At 43.7% G+C, this 17,019-nt stretch overlaps 2 protein-coding genes across 4 annotated transcripts in view; one reads left to right on the top strand and one right to left on the bottom strand.

Moving 5' to 3' along the window:
• The window catches only part of HDGFL3 (HDGF like 3), a 67,017-nt gene extending 61,304 nt beyond the window's left edge, over positions 1-5,713 (top strand). Inside the window, exon 6 of the mRNA XM_046653328.1 lies at positions 4,484-5,713. Within this exon, the coding sequence (XP_046509284.1) occupies positions 4,484-4,489 (6 nt within the window). The 3' untranslated portion in view covers positions 4,490-5,713. The remainder of the gene's footprint in view (positions 1-4,483) is intronic.
• A 145-nt stretch (positions 5,714-5,858) lies between these two features.
• The window catches only part of TM6SF1 (transmembrane 6 superfamily member 1), a 29,762-nt gene continuing 18,601 nt past the window's right edge, over positions 5,859-17,019 (bottom strand). For 2 of the 3 annotated variants that reach the window (XM_046653327.1, XM_046653325.1), the window contains 3 exons: positions 15,361-15,453; positions 14,844-14,963; positions 5,859-7,289 (listed from right to left, as the gene is read on the bottom strand). In XM_046653327.1, coding sequence (XP_046509283.1) covers positions 7,098-7,289; positions 14,844-14,963; positions 15,361-15,453 — 405 coding nt within the window. In that variant the 3' untranslated portion in view covers positions 5,859-7,097. Of the gene's footprint in view, positions 7,290-13,081; positions 14,715-14,843; positions 14,964-15,360; positions 15,454-17,019 lie in introns of those variants that run through there. The other variant, XM_046653326.1, reaches the window with a different exon arrangement.

Here is a 17,019-nt window from a genome sequence, read left to right as displayed (position 1 = left end):
CAAGAGCTGTGGCAGAGAAAGGAGCTACCATTTGAGAGGGCTGCAGGAGAAGCTGCAGCCCTATCCTCAGGGGAACCAGGTTTCAGTTGGAACAAGCTGGTGAGTAGAATATCTTGGAAATGCAAGTTGGGAATATAGGAGATTTGCTATAATTTCCAAGGGGCCCAATGGAAGAGACTGAGGAATTGAGAAGGGGGATGGAGGATGGGAGTGTCTAAAAGATGAGGCTGTAAACGAACATGTGCAGAGCTGACTGGGGACAAGAGTCCAGGAAGGGACAGATGCTCTGAGCCTGTCTTGTGGTAGCTGAAGTAAGCAAGGATAAAGGGCAGAAGGATAAACGGCCTGATGATCTCAAGACAGATAGTGATGCTGAAGTTAGGAGTGATTGGTAAGGGAAAGAGAAAAGAGGTTCTTACGAGAACCCGCAGAGTTCTGGGGCCCCCTTTACTTCCAGAGGCCCTCTGACTACATCCTTACTCCTGCCAGTGGAAGCATGAGGCAGAAAGGGGCAGGCTCCAAAACACTTGGAGCTCCCCTCTGTTCACATGGGTATAAAGTAGAGGTTACTAATCTTTGTGGCCAGGGCACAGTGTACTGTTTGGTGTGGGCCTGCTGTGTTATCTATTTCTATGTAACAAATTACCCCAAAGCTTAGTGGTTTGAAACAGCATGTATTATCTAGCATTTTCTGTGGATCAGGAATCCAGACAGGTATAATTTCTTGAGTCCTCTGTCTCTGGGCCCCCAAAGCTGCAATTAAGGTGTTAGGAGGGGCGTAAATCATTTTGAGGCTCAACTGGGGGTTGGTCCTCTTCCAAGCTCACTCAAGTAGTTGCTGGCAGGATTCAGTTCCTCACAGTTGTTGGACTGAGGGCCTCATTTCCTCCCTAACTGTTGGCCAGAGGCCTCCCTTGGTTCCTTGCCACGTGAGTCTCCCCATAAGGCAGCTCCAACGTGACAGCTGGCTTCATCAGCAAGAGAGTGCTAGCAAGACAGAAGTCAGTCTTTTGTAATCTGACCTCAGAAGTGACATCCCATCACTTCTGCCTCATTCTCTTAATTGGAAGCAAGTCGAAAGGTCCAGCCCACACTCAAAGTTGGGGATTAAACGAGGGTGTGAATGCCAGGAGGTGGGATCATTGGAGAGCATGTCAGGAAGCTGCCCATCCCCCAACCAACCACTGATAAGGCGGGGAGGGGGTTAGAAGTGGGTCGGACCAGTCAGCTTCTACCCATCCCTGGAGCTGGAGTCACGTCCCCAAATCACAAGGCTATCCCATAATTGCTGGGGGGGGGCAGCCACACTGTGCACTCTAGCCGGTAGCCAGTGTCCATGCCACTATTCTTCTGACCGTTTCTACAGGACAGTGCTGCCTCCTCCTGTCTCCCACTTACCCTCGAGATCAGTTCCAAATTCCTTATTTCACATATAATGGCCTCTGACCCTAATTTATCTTTCCAGCCTGTTTCTCACCATTTACTCTCATTTATTCTAAGCCATCAAGCTTTTTGGTCTCAGGACCCCTTTAATACTCCTAAAAGTTATTGCGGACCCCAAAGAGCTTTTTTTATAGCTATTGATAGTTACTTAATTAGAAATAAAAACAAATTTTAAGATACTTATTAATACATTTTAAAATAATAATAAACCCATTACTTAATATAAATAATACATTTTTATGAAAAATAACTACATTTTCCCAAAAAACCTTTTTTTAGAAAAATGACATTGTTTTATATTTTTGTAATCTCTTTAATGTCTGGTTTAATAGAATACATGAGGATTCTCATATCTTCTTCTATATTCAGTCTGTTGTGAGATGCTATTTTGGTTGAAGTATATGAAGAAAATCTGGCCTCACATAGATATGTAGTTGGAAAATGGAGATACGAGTATTATAATAGTCCTTTCAGATCATTGTGGATACTTCTCCTTGATACTACACCAGTTCTGTAAGTGGCAGTTTCTTAAAGTTTAGTTGCAATGTGGAATCAACTTTTTTGTATTGTTAGGTTACAATCCATTGGACTGTCTGGCACTTTGAATAGCTTTTACCCATTTGGAAAATACTGGTTCCCTGAGTTATTCAGGTTTCTCAAGTATGACATTAAAATATTTTTAATCACATTTTTTCATATCACTGCCTGTTTTGTCAGAGAAATCTTTTAAGTATTGGGAAGCTGTCAATCATGGAGGATTTAAGTTTTCCAGAATTCTTATTTTCACTTAAAAGCTCAAATTTTATCATTGATAACAAATACTGCCAGTTGTTTTCCTTGAAGTAATAGACTCATTTCATTTGTTTTTAACAAAGTGGCAGATACCCAAGTCTGAATAACCATAGTTTATCTGTCATCATTTTTTCAAGTAAAAATGGTGCTCCCTCAAAGGACCCTGTGGCTTCCGCTGCCTCGTAACTTCTGCTTCCTTATAACTTATGCAGCCACTGCATAGGGACTGCTTCTGGCGGTTAACTTGGAGGGGACTTCCGGTCTACAATCACTCAGAATACTTGCGAATTATCAAGATTTTCTGTGTGTGTGTGTGTGTGAGGAAGTTTAGCCCTGAGCTAACATCTGCCACCAATCGCACTCTTTTTGCTGAGGAAGACTGGCCCTGAGCCAACATCCGTGCCCATCTTCCTCTACTTTATATGTGGGATGCTCGCCACAGCATGGCTTGATAGGTGGTGCATAGGTCCGCACCTGGGATCCAAACTGATGAACTCCGGGCTGCCAAAGCAGAACGTGCAAACATAACCCCTGCGCCACCAGGCCAGCCCCACATATTTTTTGATGCACAGATGCAGGTACAGTCATGCGCCGCATAACATTTCAGGCAATGACGGACTGCACATATGACAGTGATCCCAAACAGAACCATCTAGCACAGGTGTGTAGTGGGCTATACCACCAGAGTTTGTGAGAGTACACTCTGATGTTGGCACAATGGTGAAATTGCCTAACGAGGCATTTCTCAGCAGTGTCCCCGTCGTTAAGCAATGCATGACTAGCGTGATTATGGTATGAAAAGTAAAAATAGAAAAATTTTAGATTGATAATTTGCTTTTATAAGCACCCATTTGACAGCACCTTGTTTAAAGACCAACAAAGAAAAAGCATGTCCTTAAAGTTGTGGTGACATTCCAGTACTGCCTTCACCTTGTTGGGGCATTAATAATATTCTGAGGCTGCCGCGGCACCATCTGTTCCAGAAATATTCTTCAATGTGGATTGAGTAGTTCTAATCTGTCAATGACTTTTCTGCCAATGTAAACATCAAATTTATTGCCTTTCACATTAATGTTAATAAAAAGACCTTATTAAAGAAGTTTCTTTGGTTGATTAAGTTTTTCATTGTTTTAATGGATGTCTTTCTCCTTCACAAGGGAGGAAAATCCTCCAAAGTCTGTCAGTATACTCTCATATCTAGTATTTTTATTTGTCAATAAATAATTAACAATCACCAGTAGAGGCACTGCATTTTGCAAACTCACAGATTTTAAATGTGCTTTTTTTTTTAAGATTGGCTTTGTCATTTTGGTAGGAACAGAGAAGACTAAGAAATGTATTTTTGCCATCTCGAGGGGATGGTAGGTTTAGTAACCTTTCCTATTCGAAGGTCCTGGAATTACTTACGTATGGTATTGTGTAAGGTGCAGAATGGCTTTTGGCTGTGTAATGAGAACATCATGACCACAAGTGAGTGCGTGTGCGCTGACAAACAGCTTCATTCACTCAGTGAAGGAAAAGGCTGTCTGTAGAAGAAATATCTGGGGCCTGAGTTCCCTCTTTCATTCATCCCATGTATTTGGGTTAATGATAAAGAAAACAAAAATAGCATCCCTGTGGGAAAATGTAACCTGACACGGTTTAAAGTGGGACCCAAATGGAAACATGATCCTTTTAGGAAATGGAAATATTCATTCTTTGTCACATGGATGCTACCTAAATTTTAAGAGAAATCTAGGCTTCCTTTCTGTTTATACATCTTGATTTTAACTCATGTTTCTTTAAGCCATTTGTCACAAGTAATTAAGTTGTAAATATTATACAGATTATACAGAATAATACTGCTCCAAGTGCGTTTTAAATTTTAAGCAGCTTACCTGTTTTCCTGACACCACAGTCCTCACAAAGATGGATTATCTGTTTCTCCATTGACTTTACACATCCCAGCAATACACATGGTCCCAGAGTCCTACAGAGGGCACAGAATGGACTCTGTGTCCTGCCAGACAGTAGACAGAGTTTACTGAGATTTTCCCCTTTTTTTAATGGAAAAATGCCCTAGAAGTTCCTTGAGCTTCTTGCACTGAAGGGTATAGAGCGAAGCCTCACAGACTTCCTTGCTGAGTGTCGTTGCCGCAGTGCAGACTAAAACCTCAGGAAATCCAGTTGTTACACTGTATAGGTGTGGAGAACTCTTATTGTTAATATCCTAAATCATCTAAAGGCTTGTTTTCTTTCTTTTTTACAGACCTAACTGCCATATGAATGCTGCATATTAAGAGAAACCACAAGAAGGTTACACGTTTGGTTGTCCAATATTCTTGGATTTGATATGAACCAACACATAATCCTTGTTGTCATTGACAGAACCCCAGTTTGTATGTACATTATTCACATTCCTCTCTGTTGTGTTTTGGGGAAAAAAAAGACATTTTAGCCTTTTTTAAGGTTATTGATTTAATTTCATGTTATTTGGTTGCATGAAGTTGCCCTTAACCACTAAGGATTATCAAGATTTTTGCACAAATTTATACTTGTCTAGGATCCTTTTATCGAGGCAGTTATGCTCATCATTCTGCTGCCTTTACTCCACCATCAGCAAACACTCAGTTCAATAGGAATTAGCATTTTTTTCAGATGACCACTCAACATAATGCTTAAGGGATTTTCTCTCTGTGACAGAACCCAAGAACCAATTCCTAGAGACATGACGTTGGCATATTGAAGGTGAAATTAAAATTGCCCTTCAGCTTTGAGGCCATGTGTAAAGTTGAATCATACTGTAAAGTACCTATTCCGTATTAGAAATAGCTAGTTGACGGCTTCTACTTCTCAAGACTCATGTTGTCATGTACACAAACTCAGTTTCTATATGTGAAGTTGGTGAGTCTTTTGTGTTACTCCAAAATAAAGCAATGATTTATTTTCTCCCAATGCCGGTACAATTTGAGCTAATCCCTCAAGGTGGGTACGTTACGTTTTAAAGCCAGAGGCAGCAGTGGCCCTGTGGGAACCAGACAAAGCATCAACTTTTAAACATCGACTTTTCCAATGAACTTGTTTTCTTTTGGAACTAGAACTAGAATAGTTAACATTCATCCACAAACCCATGATTATGTGTACATTATTGTTGCTATTGTGATAATAGAGAATTTTATTTATTTTTATGCCAGCTTATATTGTGAGGACACATTTAGTCAGTTTGGGTTTTATCAATCCTGTTATGCTTGTCCTTGGACCATCTTTCGCGTATTCGAGGTTTGTAGTTGAAAAGTTTACTGTAAAAAAAAAAATCAAAAACAAAAAAATGTATTGTTTTTACAGAATAAATTTATTGGAATGTGTACTGGGAGTAAGATTTGAGGTTGTAAACTAAGTTAGTGTAATTTGGCTTCATATATGTAATGTGAGGTATTAATGTAATTCATATATTAAAGCAAAAATTGTTAACAGCAAGTTGACAATAGAATCAAGTGCAGGTGAGGGTTTTCTTTTTTTTCTTCTTTTGAAACATTCTCTGGGTTTTAGGTTTCTGGAGGGAGGGAGAGGAGTGGCACCTGATCACTTGCTCCTCTGAGATAATATTTACCAGCCTCAGCGGAGCCTGAATTCACACAGTTGACATTATCTATGCATTGATTTGGATCTCGTTTTCTTTTGGTTTTCTTATTTCAGTGAAGAGCTAATAAATAATATGAAAGAAAATGTGAGCAGCTCTAAAAGCCAGGGCCATTGGCGATGATGGTGATGGGGTGCTGGCCGCTGAGGGTCTGAGACCACAGGTCCACTGACCAGGGCGCTGAGAGCCAGCTGGATCGTGGGTGTGCTTCTCTCATCTAACGAATACTGATTTTCTCAATTATACTCACTCCTAATTCCAACTATGAAAAGGTCATTAAAAGATAGTAGAGGTGCCAATCCAGTTCTTTTTCCTTGAAAGGTACTTTTAATTGTAAGTATTTTGGTTTAATTTAAAATTAATGAAATTTAATTAATTCATCAAAGGGCCTCTTCATTGTTTACACTAAAACATAAGGAGAACGTAGATGACATTTTGAATTGGAACATGTAACTGACAGATTTTTAAAATAAAAAGCCTAATGACTACAAAACTTTTTCTGGGAAAAAAAAACATATATAATGTTTTAAATTTAATCAGATTTATCTTCATAAAAGGCCAAAAATAATTTTATTAAAAATGTACACAGAAATACAATAGAAATATTTCCAGTCACCAATAAAACAAGTATTCATTAAAGGTAATAAAGCTATCGATCCCTCCTTATCTATTTAGACACAAAAAAATTTTAGTAAGAGCAATTTTTAAAACAGCAGTAAATAATATACTTTCCTTGGGAAAACATTTTTCAAACAACATTTTAAAATATACTGATGATTTGCTCTTTATAGTGAGGTTGATAATGAAGCATATACATCTTATATGCAAAAAATATTTCTCTAATCTGTAATTGCTATTTTGAATTTTTTAATATGCATAAACCATATTCACTTTTGAATAGTTTCATTTTCATGCTCACTGTCATAGGAGCTAAACTATGATTTTTCACACTTATATTTAATATGTACAAAGAGAATATTGAGATAGATGGTCAAGTTTATTTACATTTAATTTTGAATATATTTCTTTAAACAAATTGTTTCTCAACAACTTCAAATTTTCCTTCAAATAAAGAAAATTTACCCACACAATACCATATGAGAGCTCACACATACAGTGCAGAGCAAGAATTTATATATTCTTAGGTGTTCCTGTACAGGAAGGGAGTGAAGTGGGACAAAATATCAGTACCAGGATAACAAAAGTCAGTAATCTCGAGAGAAAGGAACATGAAATAATGTTTTTATTCAACTTTTTCATCTGCCTTTGTTTTTATGAAGAACTCTGGTTTGTAGATACAGCGATAGGCCAAGAGCTGAGGAAGAACTCCATATGCTATGTTTAATGCTAAAAAAAGGATTTTCGCTTCTTCGGGGACTCTGTAGACATAAGCAGTTCTAGCATGAAGAGAGGCACCGATGTGAGAAAACTGAGCCTGTTGCATTGAAAAAGGGGGGTAAGCGTGAATTCTCTGTTCATTTGGATGAACGATGAGTTCTAAATGATTCATTCAGATCACATTCCTGTGCCCTCAAAATCAGTACTTTCAAACAATGCAAGTTTTCAGCATTTCACTGAAGTTAGGGCCAGTCTAAGACACACAGCTGTTCAAAGTATACCTTGTTGAGTGTGGCTGTATCGTGCCAGCTGTTTTCTAACCCATCCAGTGCCCCATAACCAAACATTAGTGACTCAATTGAACAGAAAAACCTGAATAAAATCTGTTTTTTTCTGATGCGCATTCTGGAAATCCTATATAGGGACTCAGTTGGAGCTCCCAAAATGTGTTCCAGTAAAAGTGAAGAAAGTACAGAATTTAGAAAGCTAAAGTATTTTTAGCATACTATTTAAAGAAAAGCGCTGAGGACCTCAACTTCATTTATCGGTCTTTCGCTTAAAACTCCTTGGAGCTGGAGCTTGAACCCCTTCATTACGTACTTTTTGTTTATTTATTCATGTATTTTTTTTATGCAACTTAAAAAATACTAAGGGTTGTTTTGTAAGATAAGGTTGTTACCAACTTGGGTGGGGGTGGTTGCTCTTTCTAAAATGTCAAATGTACATGCGGGCAACCTTTTCAAGTAAAATTATAATTTATTTAGAGTACAGCTTGTCAGCATAATCTGAGTTTACAAAACGGAAAAGCAGGCGCTTCCCATTTATACTTATAAACGTGTCCTTGTTCAGAACATGCATTTAGAATGTGCCAGTTGGTCTCTTTTGATGCTTCTCATAAACACAGGGGAAAACTATTGGAAAAGGCTTCAGTGAGATTTCCTTGGGATCCTTCTGTCATTACAAAATGCAACCCTGGAGTCTGCATTTTCATATCTTACAGAAGCTCAAGATATACACGAATGAAGGACTGGGAGTCTAAAGGTGGAAGTGGTGAATTATTAGTTCATCAGGATCAAAGTGAAGAGACAAAGAGAGTACAGTCTAAAGAAGGCGCAGAAGGAACAAGAATGAGAAACTGTAAATAATTTGCTTTCAATACATACGAGTTAGATTTCATCCACATGAAATCAGTTTATTCTGCTAAGGGGCTAACGGGTAAAAGTGTTCTCAGCACTAGACTTCACCTGACGGGAGAAGGGCGCCTTTCTGAGCAGCGTGTGCCTGCGTGTGCCACGTTTGGAGAAATTACTGATCCACTCTGGGTGCCTCCAGTACAGCGGTGCTGCTCTCTGGAGACAGACATTAAACACTGGGGCGTGTCGCCAGGAGCAGCAGGTGACCGTCCGGCTGCCTCTGCACTGTGATCCTCAGGCCCTGTGAGCGCTCTGCCCTCAGACACACCTCCCCCGCGGACGCCTGGACGCAGGCAGCCCACTCTAAGCTTGTCCTCTCTGGGCTGTGAAGACTAAAGGCCCTGAGAGGAAAGGGCGTTTGAGAGGCTGCCCTGAGGGGCTGCTCCTGGGGCAGTCTAGGAACAGGAACGGGAGCCCCATCACTGTTTCCCCAGGGCCTGTTTTGAATAACGGTGTTTTTCTGAACAATATAACCATTCTTTTTCTTCCGGACTAGAGGCCAGATTTGAACCCTGGTTTTCAGAAATGTAAGTTTGGTGTCTCTATCTTTATGGACACTTGTACACATCACAAAAATCACCAAATTTAGGGAAATGCCACCCGTACTTTGAGAGAATAAGTAATATGAGCGATCCTGCCTGCTTACCCAGGGAAACCTGCATCAAAAGTCCGTGATTCCGTGGGCTTTCCTGCGCCAGCCAGCGCAGTTAATACCTCACTTTCAAAACAGCAAACTCATGGCAGCATGACAAAGCCGTCACGTCCTTAGATTAGATTGTGAGCCCCCCGGGCAGGTGCCGCGTCTGATGTTTTGTGTGGCACGTATCACATTGTTAGAGCTCAATAAATGTCCGACAAGAATGGGCTTGTGACTGTCAAAATACGAAATGGTTCTACAAAGCATTTCTCTACTTATATACCTATTTTAGTAGGACTTTTTCTTCAGAATTACTTGACAAGGGGCAAAGATTTATATTTCTAATCGAAGGAGGCCTACGTAAGAGAAGAAGCCTGAGCCATCTTTTGTGGTTTCGATCCTGCTTGCAGTTCTGATGGGTGTATTCACATTGGCCACCCCTCCAGCTGTGAGCACCCAGCCACAGCTTGCAGCGCACATGCTGTCCACTTTCCAGGGGTCTGAAGTTTCAGAAAAACCCCAGTGCCGCCTGCGGAGGTCTACTTCCCAAGCACAGAGCTGAGGGCCGCACCGTCTGCTGGGCACTGTCCCACCGGCACACGGGTCCCGGTCAGACCCAGAGAGCTCAGCCTGAGCACGGTGCCGGCTCGGGCGGCTGCTGACGGACGTGTGGCCCAGGATTATAGCTACAAGTTATGGATCCCAGAAATTTCTCCAAAGTTCAGTGACGTGACATTGAACCCCTAATAATTTTTCCTCTACTTCACTCTAAATCTTTTTCACCTTAAAGAAATTTAATTAAGAGAGATTCTTTTTTTCCCGAATGGATGATTGGGATGGAAAATGAGGCAATAAAGACAAAGAAAGGTTAAACTGTAATAGCTCTGTTTTCTTATATTTAGACAGACAACCTGGAAAGGATGACTGAAAATCAGTCCTGGCCCCAGAAAGGAGAACTGAGAGAGTGTTATGTGTCCACGTAAATACTTTAGGCAGAAACTAATGACATTGTGGGCAGTGGCCAGGCTGTTTGGCCCATAGTGTGAGTAGCTAATCCAGAGCCGTGTTATCATTTCTTAGGGTCTCCTGAGGTTAAGAACACTGAATCTGGCACCACACAGACAGCTTCCCATCCCAGCTCCACCACAAACCAGCAGTGCAACCGTGCATTAAGCGTGTGCCCTCTGGCTCCCTCCTTGTGAAAGCCTGCTAGTAACGGAGCCTGCCTCACAGGGTTGTCACGCGGGCGCAGCGGGTTGATCTGTGTGAAGCGCTTCACACAGAGCCAAGCAGCTGGGGCTCTTCCACAGACAGACACAAAACCCAGCTGTGTGCCTGTTCCCGCTCTGGCACTCGACTCTCCTGAAAACCGGGCTCTTTGTCCTATATCCTCTTGCCGACCTTTTGACAATTTCAAGACTGTCTGTCTCCAGCAGAGGATGCTAAGCATGTGAAGACATTAGCCCCAAAGTTCAGTTTCCACATTAAATAAAGGTGGTCAGTGGTGAGGCACACCAGAAACGAATAATTAAACTGAGATTTGCGTTAGTATCCCAATTATCCGCGTTCTTCCTAAACCTCGACCTTCAAATATTCTTTAAAGTTTTCGATAAGGGGAAAAATGTACTAAATTCGCCTCCGGTAGAGTCAACTCTTCACAACCAGATTGTCCACAGATCCCCCTCCAGGCCCTTTGTGAGGAAGTACGTGCACCTCATGGCCAGTGGACGGGACGGGGCCTGGCTGGACCGAAGTGGAGCTGCTCCGCGCCAAACCCACTGCATCTGTCCCAGAGCTTTCTCCCCGGTTCCCTGATTTTTAGGTAATTATGTACAATACACGTAGCTACAGATTAATTAATGAATCTTCTGAGCAACAGAAGGCATTTCTCCAGGCTCTTATTGAGAATCTTCTGCCAACAACAACAACAACAACAATAACAGCAAGAAAGAGGTCCACAGCTTATTACCTGCCAGGCACTGGCCGAAGCCCTTTGCATACATTGCCTCATTTAAGCCTCACAGCAGCTCTGTGAGAAACGTACTGTGATCATCCTTTCTGTGCAGAAGAGGAAACTGAGGGGCAGAGAGGGAGTGACAGGGTCCCTGAGCTGCGCACTGACAGCTGACATGTGAGCCAGGCTGCCTCCAGAGCCCACGCTCTACACCCACTATTGACTGTACTGGCTCTGCTTGTGTTCTTTCAATTTTCAATGATATGTTAGCAGAGAAAAATTCTTCAATTGATAGGAAATGCCAGTAAGTGGACCTCGGCAGCCTGTAATACTTTTCAGCCTGGACTCCCAACTTTAATCCTGTGATGAGGATTCTATATGAAAAGACACTGGGTGATGAGTTAAGTCCCCGATGGAACTCTGGTGTAAAATGGGTCCTGGTTTTATTTTATTTTACTTTCTGATTGATCTTTGATTTCTGAAGGCAGCAGATTTGGCAGACTCCTACATGGTCTGAAATCAAGACCTAATAACCATTTAACATGTTTTCCATTGACGGTACTGATCTAGGACTTTCTTAAATATTTTTTTTTGCTATTAAATCACATCGACTCTTGGGGGTTCCCTAGGTCTTTCAATAAACACAAGTTTGATAACGTTAGTGGGATCATGAATGCCTAAAGCTCCTAGATTAGGACTGGCAGTTTTGACAAGCGAGGGTGCTGGCAAGGCTATGGATTCTGTGGTGGTGGGTCAGATACCCTCCAAGATGAGAATCCCTCTCATGAGCAAGCCCTCGCCAAGGAGGAAACATCACATCACTCGAACTCGGCATCCTCCTCATGTGCGGTTTGCTGCCGTGTGACTTGTAACCTCCTCAGTCTAAACGCTCTGATAGGTAGGTCCTCAGGCCCAGCCAAGAACTGTGGGAATGCCAGTCCCATAACACTCGGATTGTACCATTCTTCTGCTGGGTTGGGAGAAACATCCTTCTGACATTTACAGGACCTAGTCCTTAGGCTCAGGCTTCCTTGTCAAATTGGGCAGCGATGGGTGAGCGCAAGGATTCCTGCAAGGCCTGGGGTCTGGCTGGAGCTGCCACGGCTGCTGCGATGCTCCACTGTCCACACTGCCCTCCCAGAACCGCCTGGCCGGAGTCACAGTGCCGTCCACAAGCTTAGCCCCACCAGCAGGTACAGTCTGGGGTTAGTCTTCCTGCTACCGTTTCAAGCGCCTGTTTACCCTCCAGCCACGACCTTCCCAAGCCTCCTGACTCTGACCCTGTCCGCACGACCAGGCCTTTGCCTCAGTTTCCCTGTCTAGTTCTCCAGTTGTCTCCTGAGACTCAGCCGGGCCCAGCACCTGGCCTCACTCTTGCCAGCCTCCTAGCTGATGACACTCAGTGTCCCTGCTTCGGGCCCGGAAGCAGGGCAGACCAAGGCACGCGGCATGCAGAGGAGGGCGGACTGCAGGCACAGCACACAGCTAACGAGCAGCTGTCGAACTCTGAGCAGTCGAACCCACTCAAGAGGGACCGGGAAGAGTGGGGTGAGTGGGAAACCCTCTCCTGGGAGACAGGAGAATACGGCAGGGGAACCAGGCAAAGAAAACACAAGCCGAGGCTCGCTGCATACCCTCTGACCCGCTGCTCGCCCCAACACTGAAACGCTTCCTCCATCTGATAAGCCCCCTCAGCCCACAGACCCCCCTCAGCGTCACTGCCTCCCCCACCCTCAGGGTTCTCCAGCTCCCCGTGCCGCGTACAAAGCCTTTCTTTGTGCCAAGGGCCTCTCCACTATAGCTGATGGTTTGGGTGGGAGAGGGCTAACAGTGGACGGGAATATGGGCTTTGGGGTCAGACAGCATTGCATATCCCTGTTCTGTCTTTTAGCTTTGTGACCTTAGGCAATTAACAAGCTGCTCTGAGCCTCAGCTTTTTTTTTTTCCCTTGATGAAGATTAGCCCTGAGCTAACATCTGCTGTCAATCCTCCTCTTTTTGCTGAGGAAGACTGGCCCTGAGCTAACATCCATGCCCATCTTCCTCTACTTTATATGTGGGACGCCTACCACAGCATGGCTTGTCAAGCAGTGCCATGTCTGCACCCGGGATCCAAACTGGCAAATCCCGGGCCGCCAAAGCAGAACGTGCACTCTTAACTGCTGCACCACTGGGCCAGCCCCCCACCTCAGCTTTCTTAAGTAGGGCTTTTAAAAAACTCGCAGAGACAATGCTATGTGTTCATCCGCTGTTTCTCCTGTGGCACCTGGGAAGACCATGTTCATCAGCCTCCCTTGCAGCCGGGCTGGTTCCAGGCCTGGCTCTTGAGAATATCCCACATGATCTTTGCACAAGCAAGAAATGAAACTTCATTGCATGAAGCCACTGAGTATTTGCTACTCCAGCAGAGCACAGAGCCTGTCCTTCACAGATAGGTGAGTAAAACACAGCAGGGCTTGCCTCCCATGTAGCAAGGGAATGGGAGCTCAGACTAGCGTAGTGGCAGTCAAGCTCGAAAGAAATGGGCAGATTTGAGAATTACTCTGGAGACAGAACTAACTGGACATAGTAATGGGCCAGGTGCGGAGGGCGAGGGAATGAGAAGTGGAAAGAATTACTCCAAGTTTTTGACTTGAGCTGCTGGGTGCAAGAAGGGCTATTTACAGAGATGAGGGAAAATGGAAGAGAAGTGGGGAGGACCAGAGTCCTATTTTAGATATTAAATCTGAGATGCTAGTGAGACATCCAAGTGGAAAGACTGCGTTTAGAATTAAATTTAGGAGTCGGAACAGTTCGGGCTAAAGATAGAAAACTGGAAGTCATCAGCTTATAGCTGATATTGAAAGTCATGGAAATAAGGACCCAAAACCAGGGCCTTAGGAATCAGTATTCAGAGGTCTGCAAAGAAGGTAAGTGTTAGTTCTATTCCCTCTTAAGCCCTTCAAGGAAAGGACAGGAGCCATTACTTCCGGGACGCTGCATCAACTGTTTTGATAGTAATATTCTAAATCTCTAATTAACGAAGTACCTCACACTGGAAGGATTAGCCCAATGTATTAACCCGAAATGCTGTCACTGTTTTTCAACCCTGTAAATTCCAGTGTCTTTTCCCGTCACAGTCACTATAGCATGAGTACAATCAACCGCATATGCCTAGAGCTTCTGGGCGAACCTCACATTACGCCTGCTTGAAAAGAGCAAGATGAAGATAATGATTTTAAAGATCAGTTCATTTGTTTTATTTACAGTAAGAAGAAAAACCCATAAAATTACTTAATAATTTTCTTCCTTGTTCATAAGATTGATTTGTTTTGCAAGATGTTATCTTGTAAAAAATGGACTTTGCACGATAATACGGTTCCACAGGTGACACCACCTCCAGCTCGGGAGGAAGCGTCCACCCAGCAGCAGGGCGGGGGTGGGATGCAAGCCCTGCTTCCCAGGAGACCTGTGCCAAAACCAGTCTCTCTGGTTCTGTATGGCACAGTATAGTGGAATTCTGAAATCTTCAAGACAACAGCCCTCAATTCTGTTTTAGTATAAGCCATAGTGATCAGAGACTGGGAAATAGTACTGTAAAACAGCCATGCCACTTGGTCTGCCGGGCATGTGACCTTGGACAAATCCTTTAGCCTCCCTGGGCCTCAGTTCCCTCATCTCTGTAAGTGGACGGCACACCTACCAGACAGCTACTGTGAGATTTAAATAAAATGTCTACGCAGAAGTGTCTTCTAAAGAACTGTAAAACAAAAGGAGACAACACGCCTGCCCTAACACACGATGCAGAGATGTTTTTCAGAAACTCAGCAATGACAGCCAAACCACCCCCCTACCCGAAACCTTTCTCCACGGAGCACGTGCTTAGTACCTGAGCTAGGCCTCCAGCGTGAATCAGTGTTATGTCGGGCATCCAGGAGCAGCCGGGGACCACTAAGCCATAAAGTGCAATCACAAAGTAAGGGACAGAATAGAACAGATACGCCAGCATCTGTGATGAACAGAGAAATGACATCGTCAGCAAATTAACAGTTAACCTGGCCTGACAAAAAGCACAGGAAATTTTACATTTTCATCTTTAAAAATGTTAATTCCTATTTCCTACATAGGAACACATTTTCTCTTTCTTTTTTTTTTTTTTTTCTGAGGAAGATTCGCCTTGAGCTAACATCCATGCCAATCTTCCTCTATTTTGTGTGTGGGGGTGGCCACCACATCGTGGCCCCTGATGAGTAGAGTAGGTCCACGCCTAGGAACCCAACCCGGGCCACCAAAGCAGAGCATGCCAAACTTAACCACTAGGCCATGGGGCCGGCCCCTCACATTTTCACATTCTTAAAGAGAGAAAATTAATTTTAGAAAAATCTTAGGCTTCATAACTACTTGACCTGGATTTTAGGATAAGCCGCAGGATCCTTCAGGTAGGGCTCCTGAAACTGTGTATAAAGTCGGCAGAGCTCAGCTGGACAATCCAAAGCAATCTGAGAACAAAAACGAATTCATTATAAAGGTACAGTCACATCTAGTTCTTAGGTTTGCTGATAAGGCTAAAAGTGCCAGGTTCAGTCACAAGCTGCTCTGCTGTTTAACCAAAACTCTGTACTGGAGAGGCTCATCAGTAAAAGGGGAGGAAGAAAGATTCTGCAGGTTTACTCAAAGGAGATGAAGCAGAGATTAATCGTGGAGCCGGAAACGGAGACAAATGCTCTATCCTTGGGAACCTTTCAAGGACCCAGTTTGTCTCTGGGTTCCGCTAGCCCACGCGCAGCCGGCTTTAGACGACCAGTCTCACTTTCCCTGGGAGTAACTAGCCAACTATCCCCTGCAGGAGGAAAAGCACATTTCTGTACCAAATTCATCTCAGTATGCCTCGCAAGATTCAAAAATAGCATCCTCCTCTCTCCAGGGCCTCACAGAGAATACAGCCTGTGAGGGTCGTGGAGGAGGAGGATGTGAAAGCAGAGTCCTCTTTCTTGAAGCCACCTCCCATGTCACTTTGAAAGAGAGCAGAGCAGACTGAGTCACGGCAGACTAGACTCCAGGCCACAGAGAGACAAAGTGCGTCTTTGGCCCATCACTGGGTCCCCTCTGAGTCACCTCCCTCAGGCATCACTCCTCCTGTCCTTGGCCATAAATGTCGCCCCATCCAGATAACGTAGGCGGACACAGACCAGTGGCAGAGTTGGTAAAAATGGGCCCGAAGCTAAAAGCCCCACCCACCAGGTGTGCACACCCCACATTTCCCTCGTGTGCATGGGGGAGTGGCCATGGCGATAATGCAAGAGCACAGCTGGGGCTCACTGTTGTTCTTTCAACTTTGGGAATTAGAGTAAACTAACCACAGAACAGTTTCCCCGCTCTGTGGTCTGAGCAGAGCCTGCGGCCCCACTTCCTCCTTTACTTCCCTTCCCTGTGCCACTCAGCCTACTAGCCGACCCTCCTCCAGAAGTTTCTGACGATCTACAGACAGAGACAACTCTTGCCACAGCTTTTTACCGCCAACCCAGCCCGCCGCGCAGGCCTCTTACAGTTAAGGGGTCAGCTCCATCAGCTTACACTCTGCTGCCCAGCAGGCTCAGAACAGTTAGTAACTGACACTGAAGCTGAAGGTAAGCCACCATATAATTTTGGCTGCTCAAATTTATTTCTACTAAGAATAAATCACGAAACTGGGGCACTGTGAAGCATCATTGATCGATAAAAATAGTCACATCAGTCATTTATTGAGCACTTACTATGTATAAGGAGCTGTACAAGTGTTTAATGTTCATCTTATGTAATCTTCAAAACAATACTATTAGGTAAGTACCACTATTCTACAGAGGAAGAAACTGAGGGTCAAAGAGGTGAAGCAATTTTTCCAAGGCCCTGCAGCTAGTAAATGGCCAGGATGCTAACTCCATACTCTGATACCCCTTCCTCAGTCCCGTTCCCCTACTCCTGAGAGCACAAGGATGCCCTGAGCCACAGTTTCACTGGACTCAAGTTATCACCTTTACCAAAGATATTTAAATTTAAATCAGAAACATCAAAGGAACCCAAAGAAT

Source organism: Equus quagga, chromosome 2 (genome assembly GCF_021613505.1).
Source record: "Equus quagga isolate Etosha38 chromosome 2, UCLA_HA_Equagga_1.0, whole genome shotgun sequence".
Classification (NCBI taxonomy): domain Eukaryota; kingdom Metazoa; phylum Chordata; class Mammalia; order Perissodactyla; family Equidae; genus Equus; species Equus quagga.
Note: the sequence above shows the minus strand (reverse complement) of the source record. Positions and strands in the feature narration are given on the sequence as shown.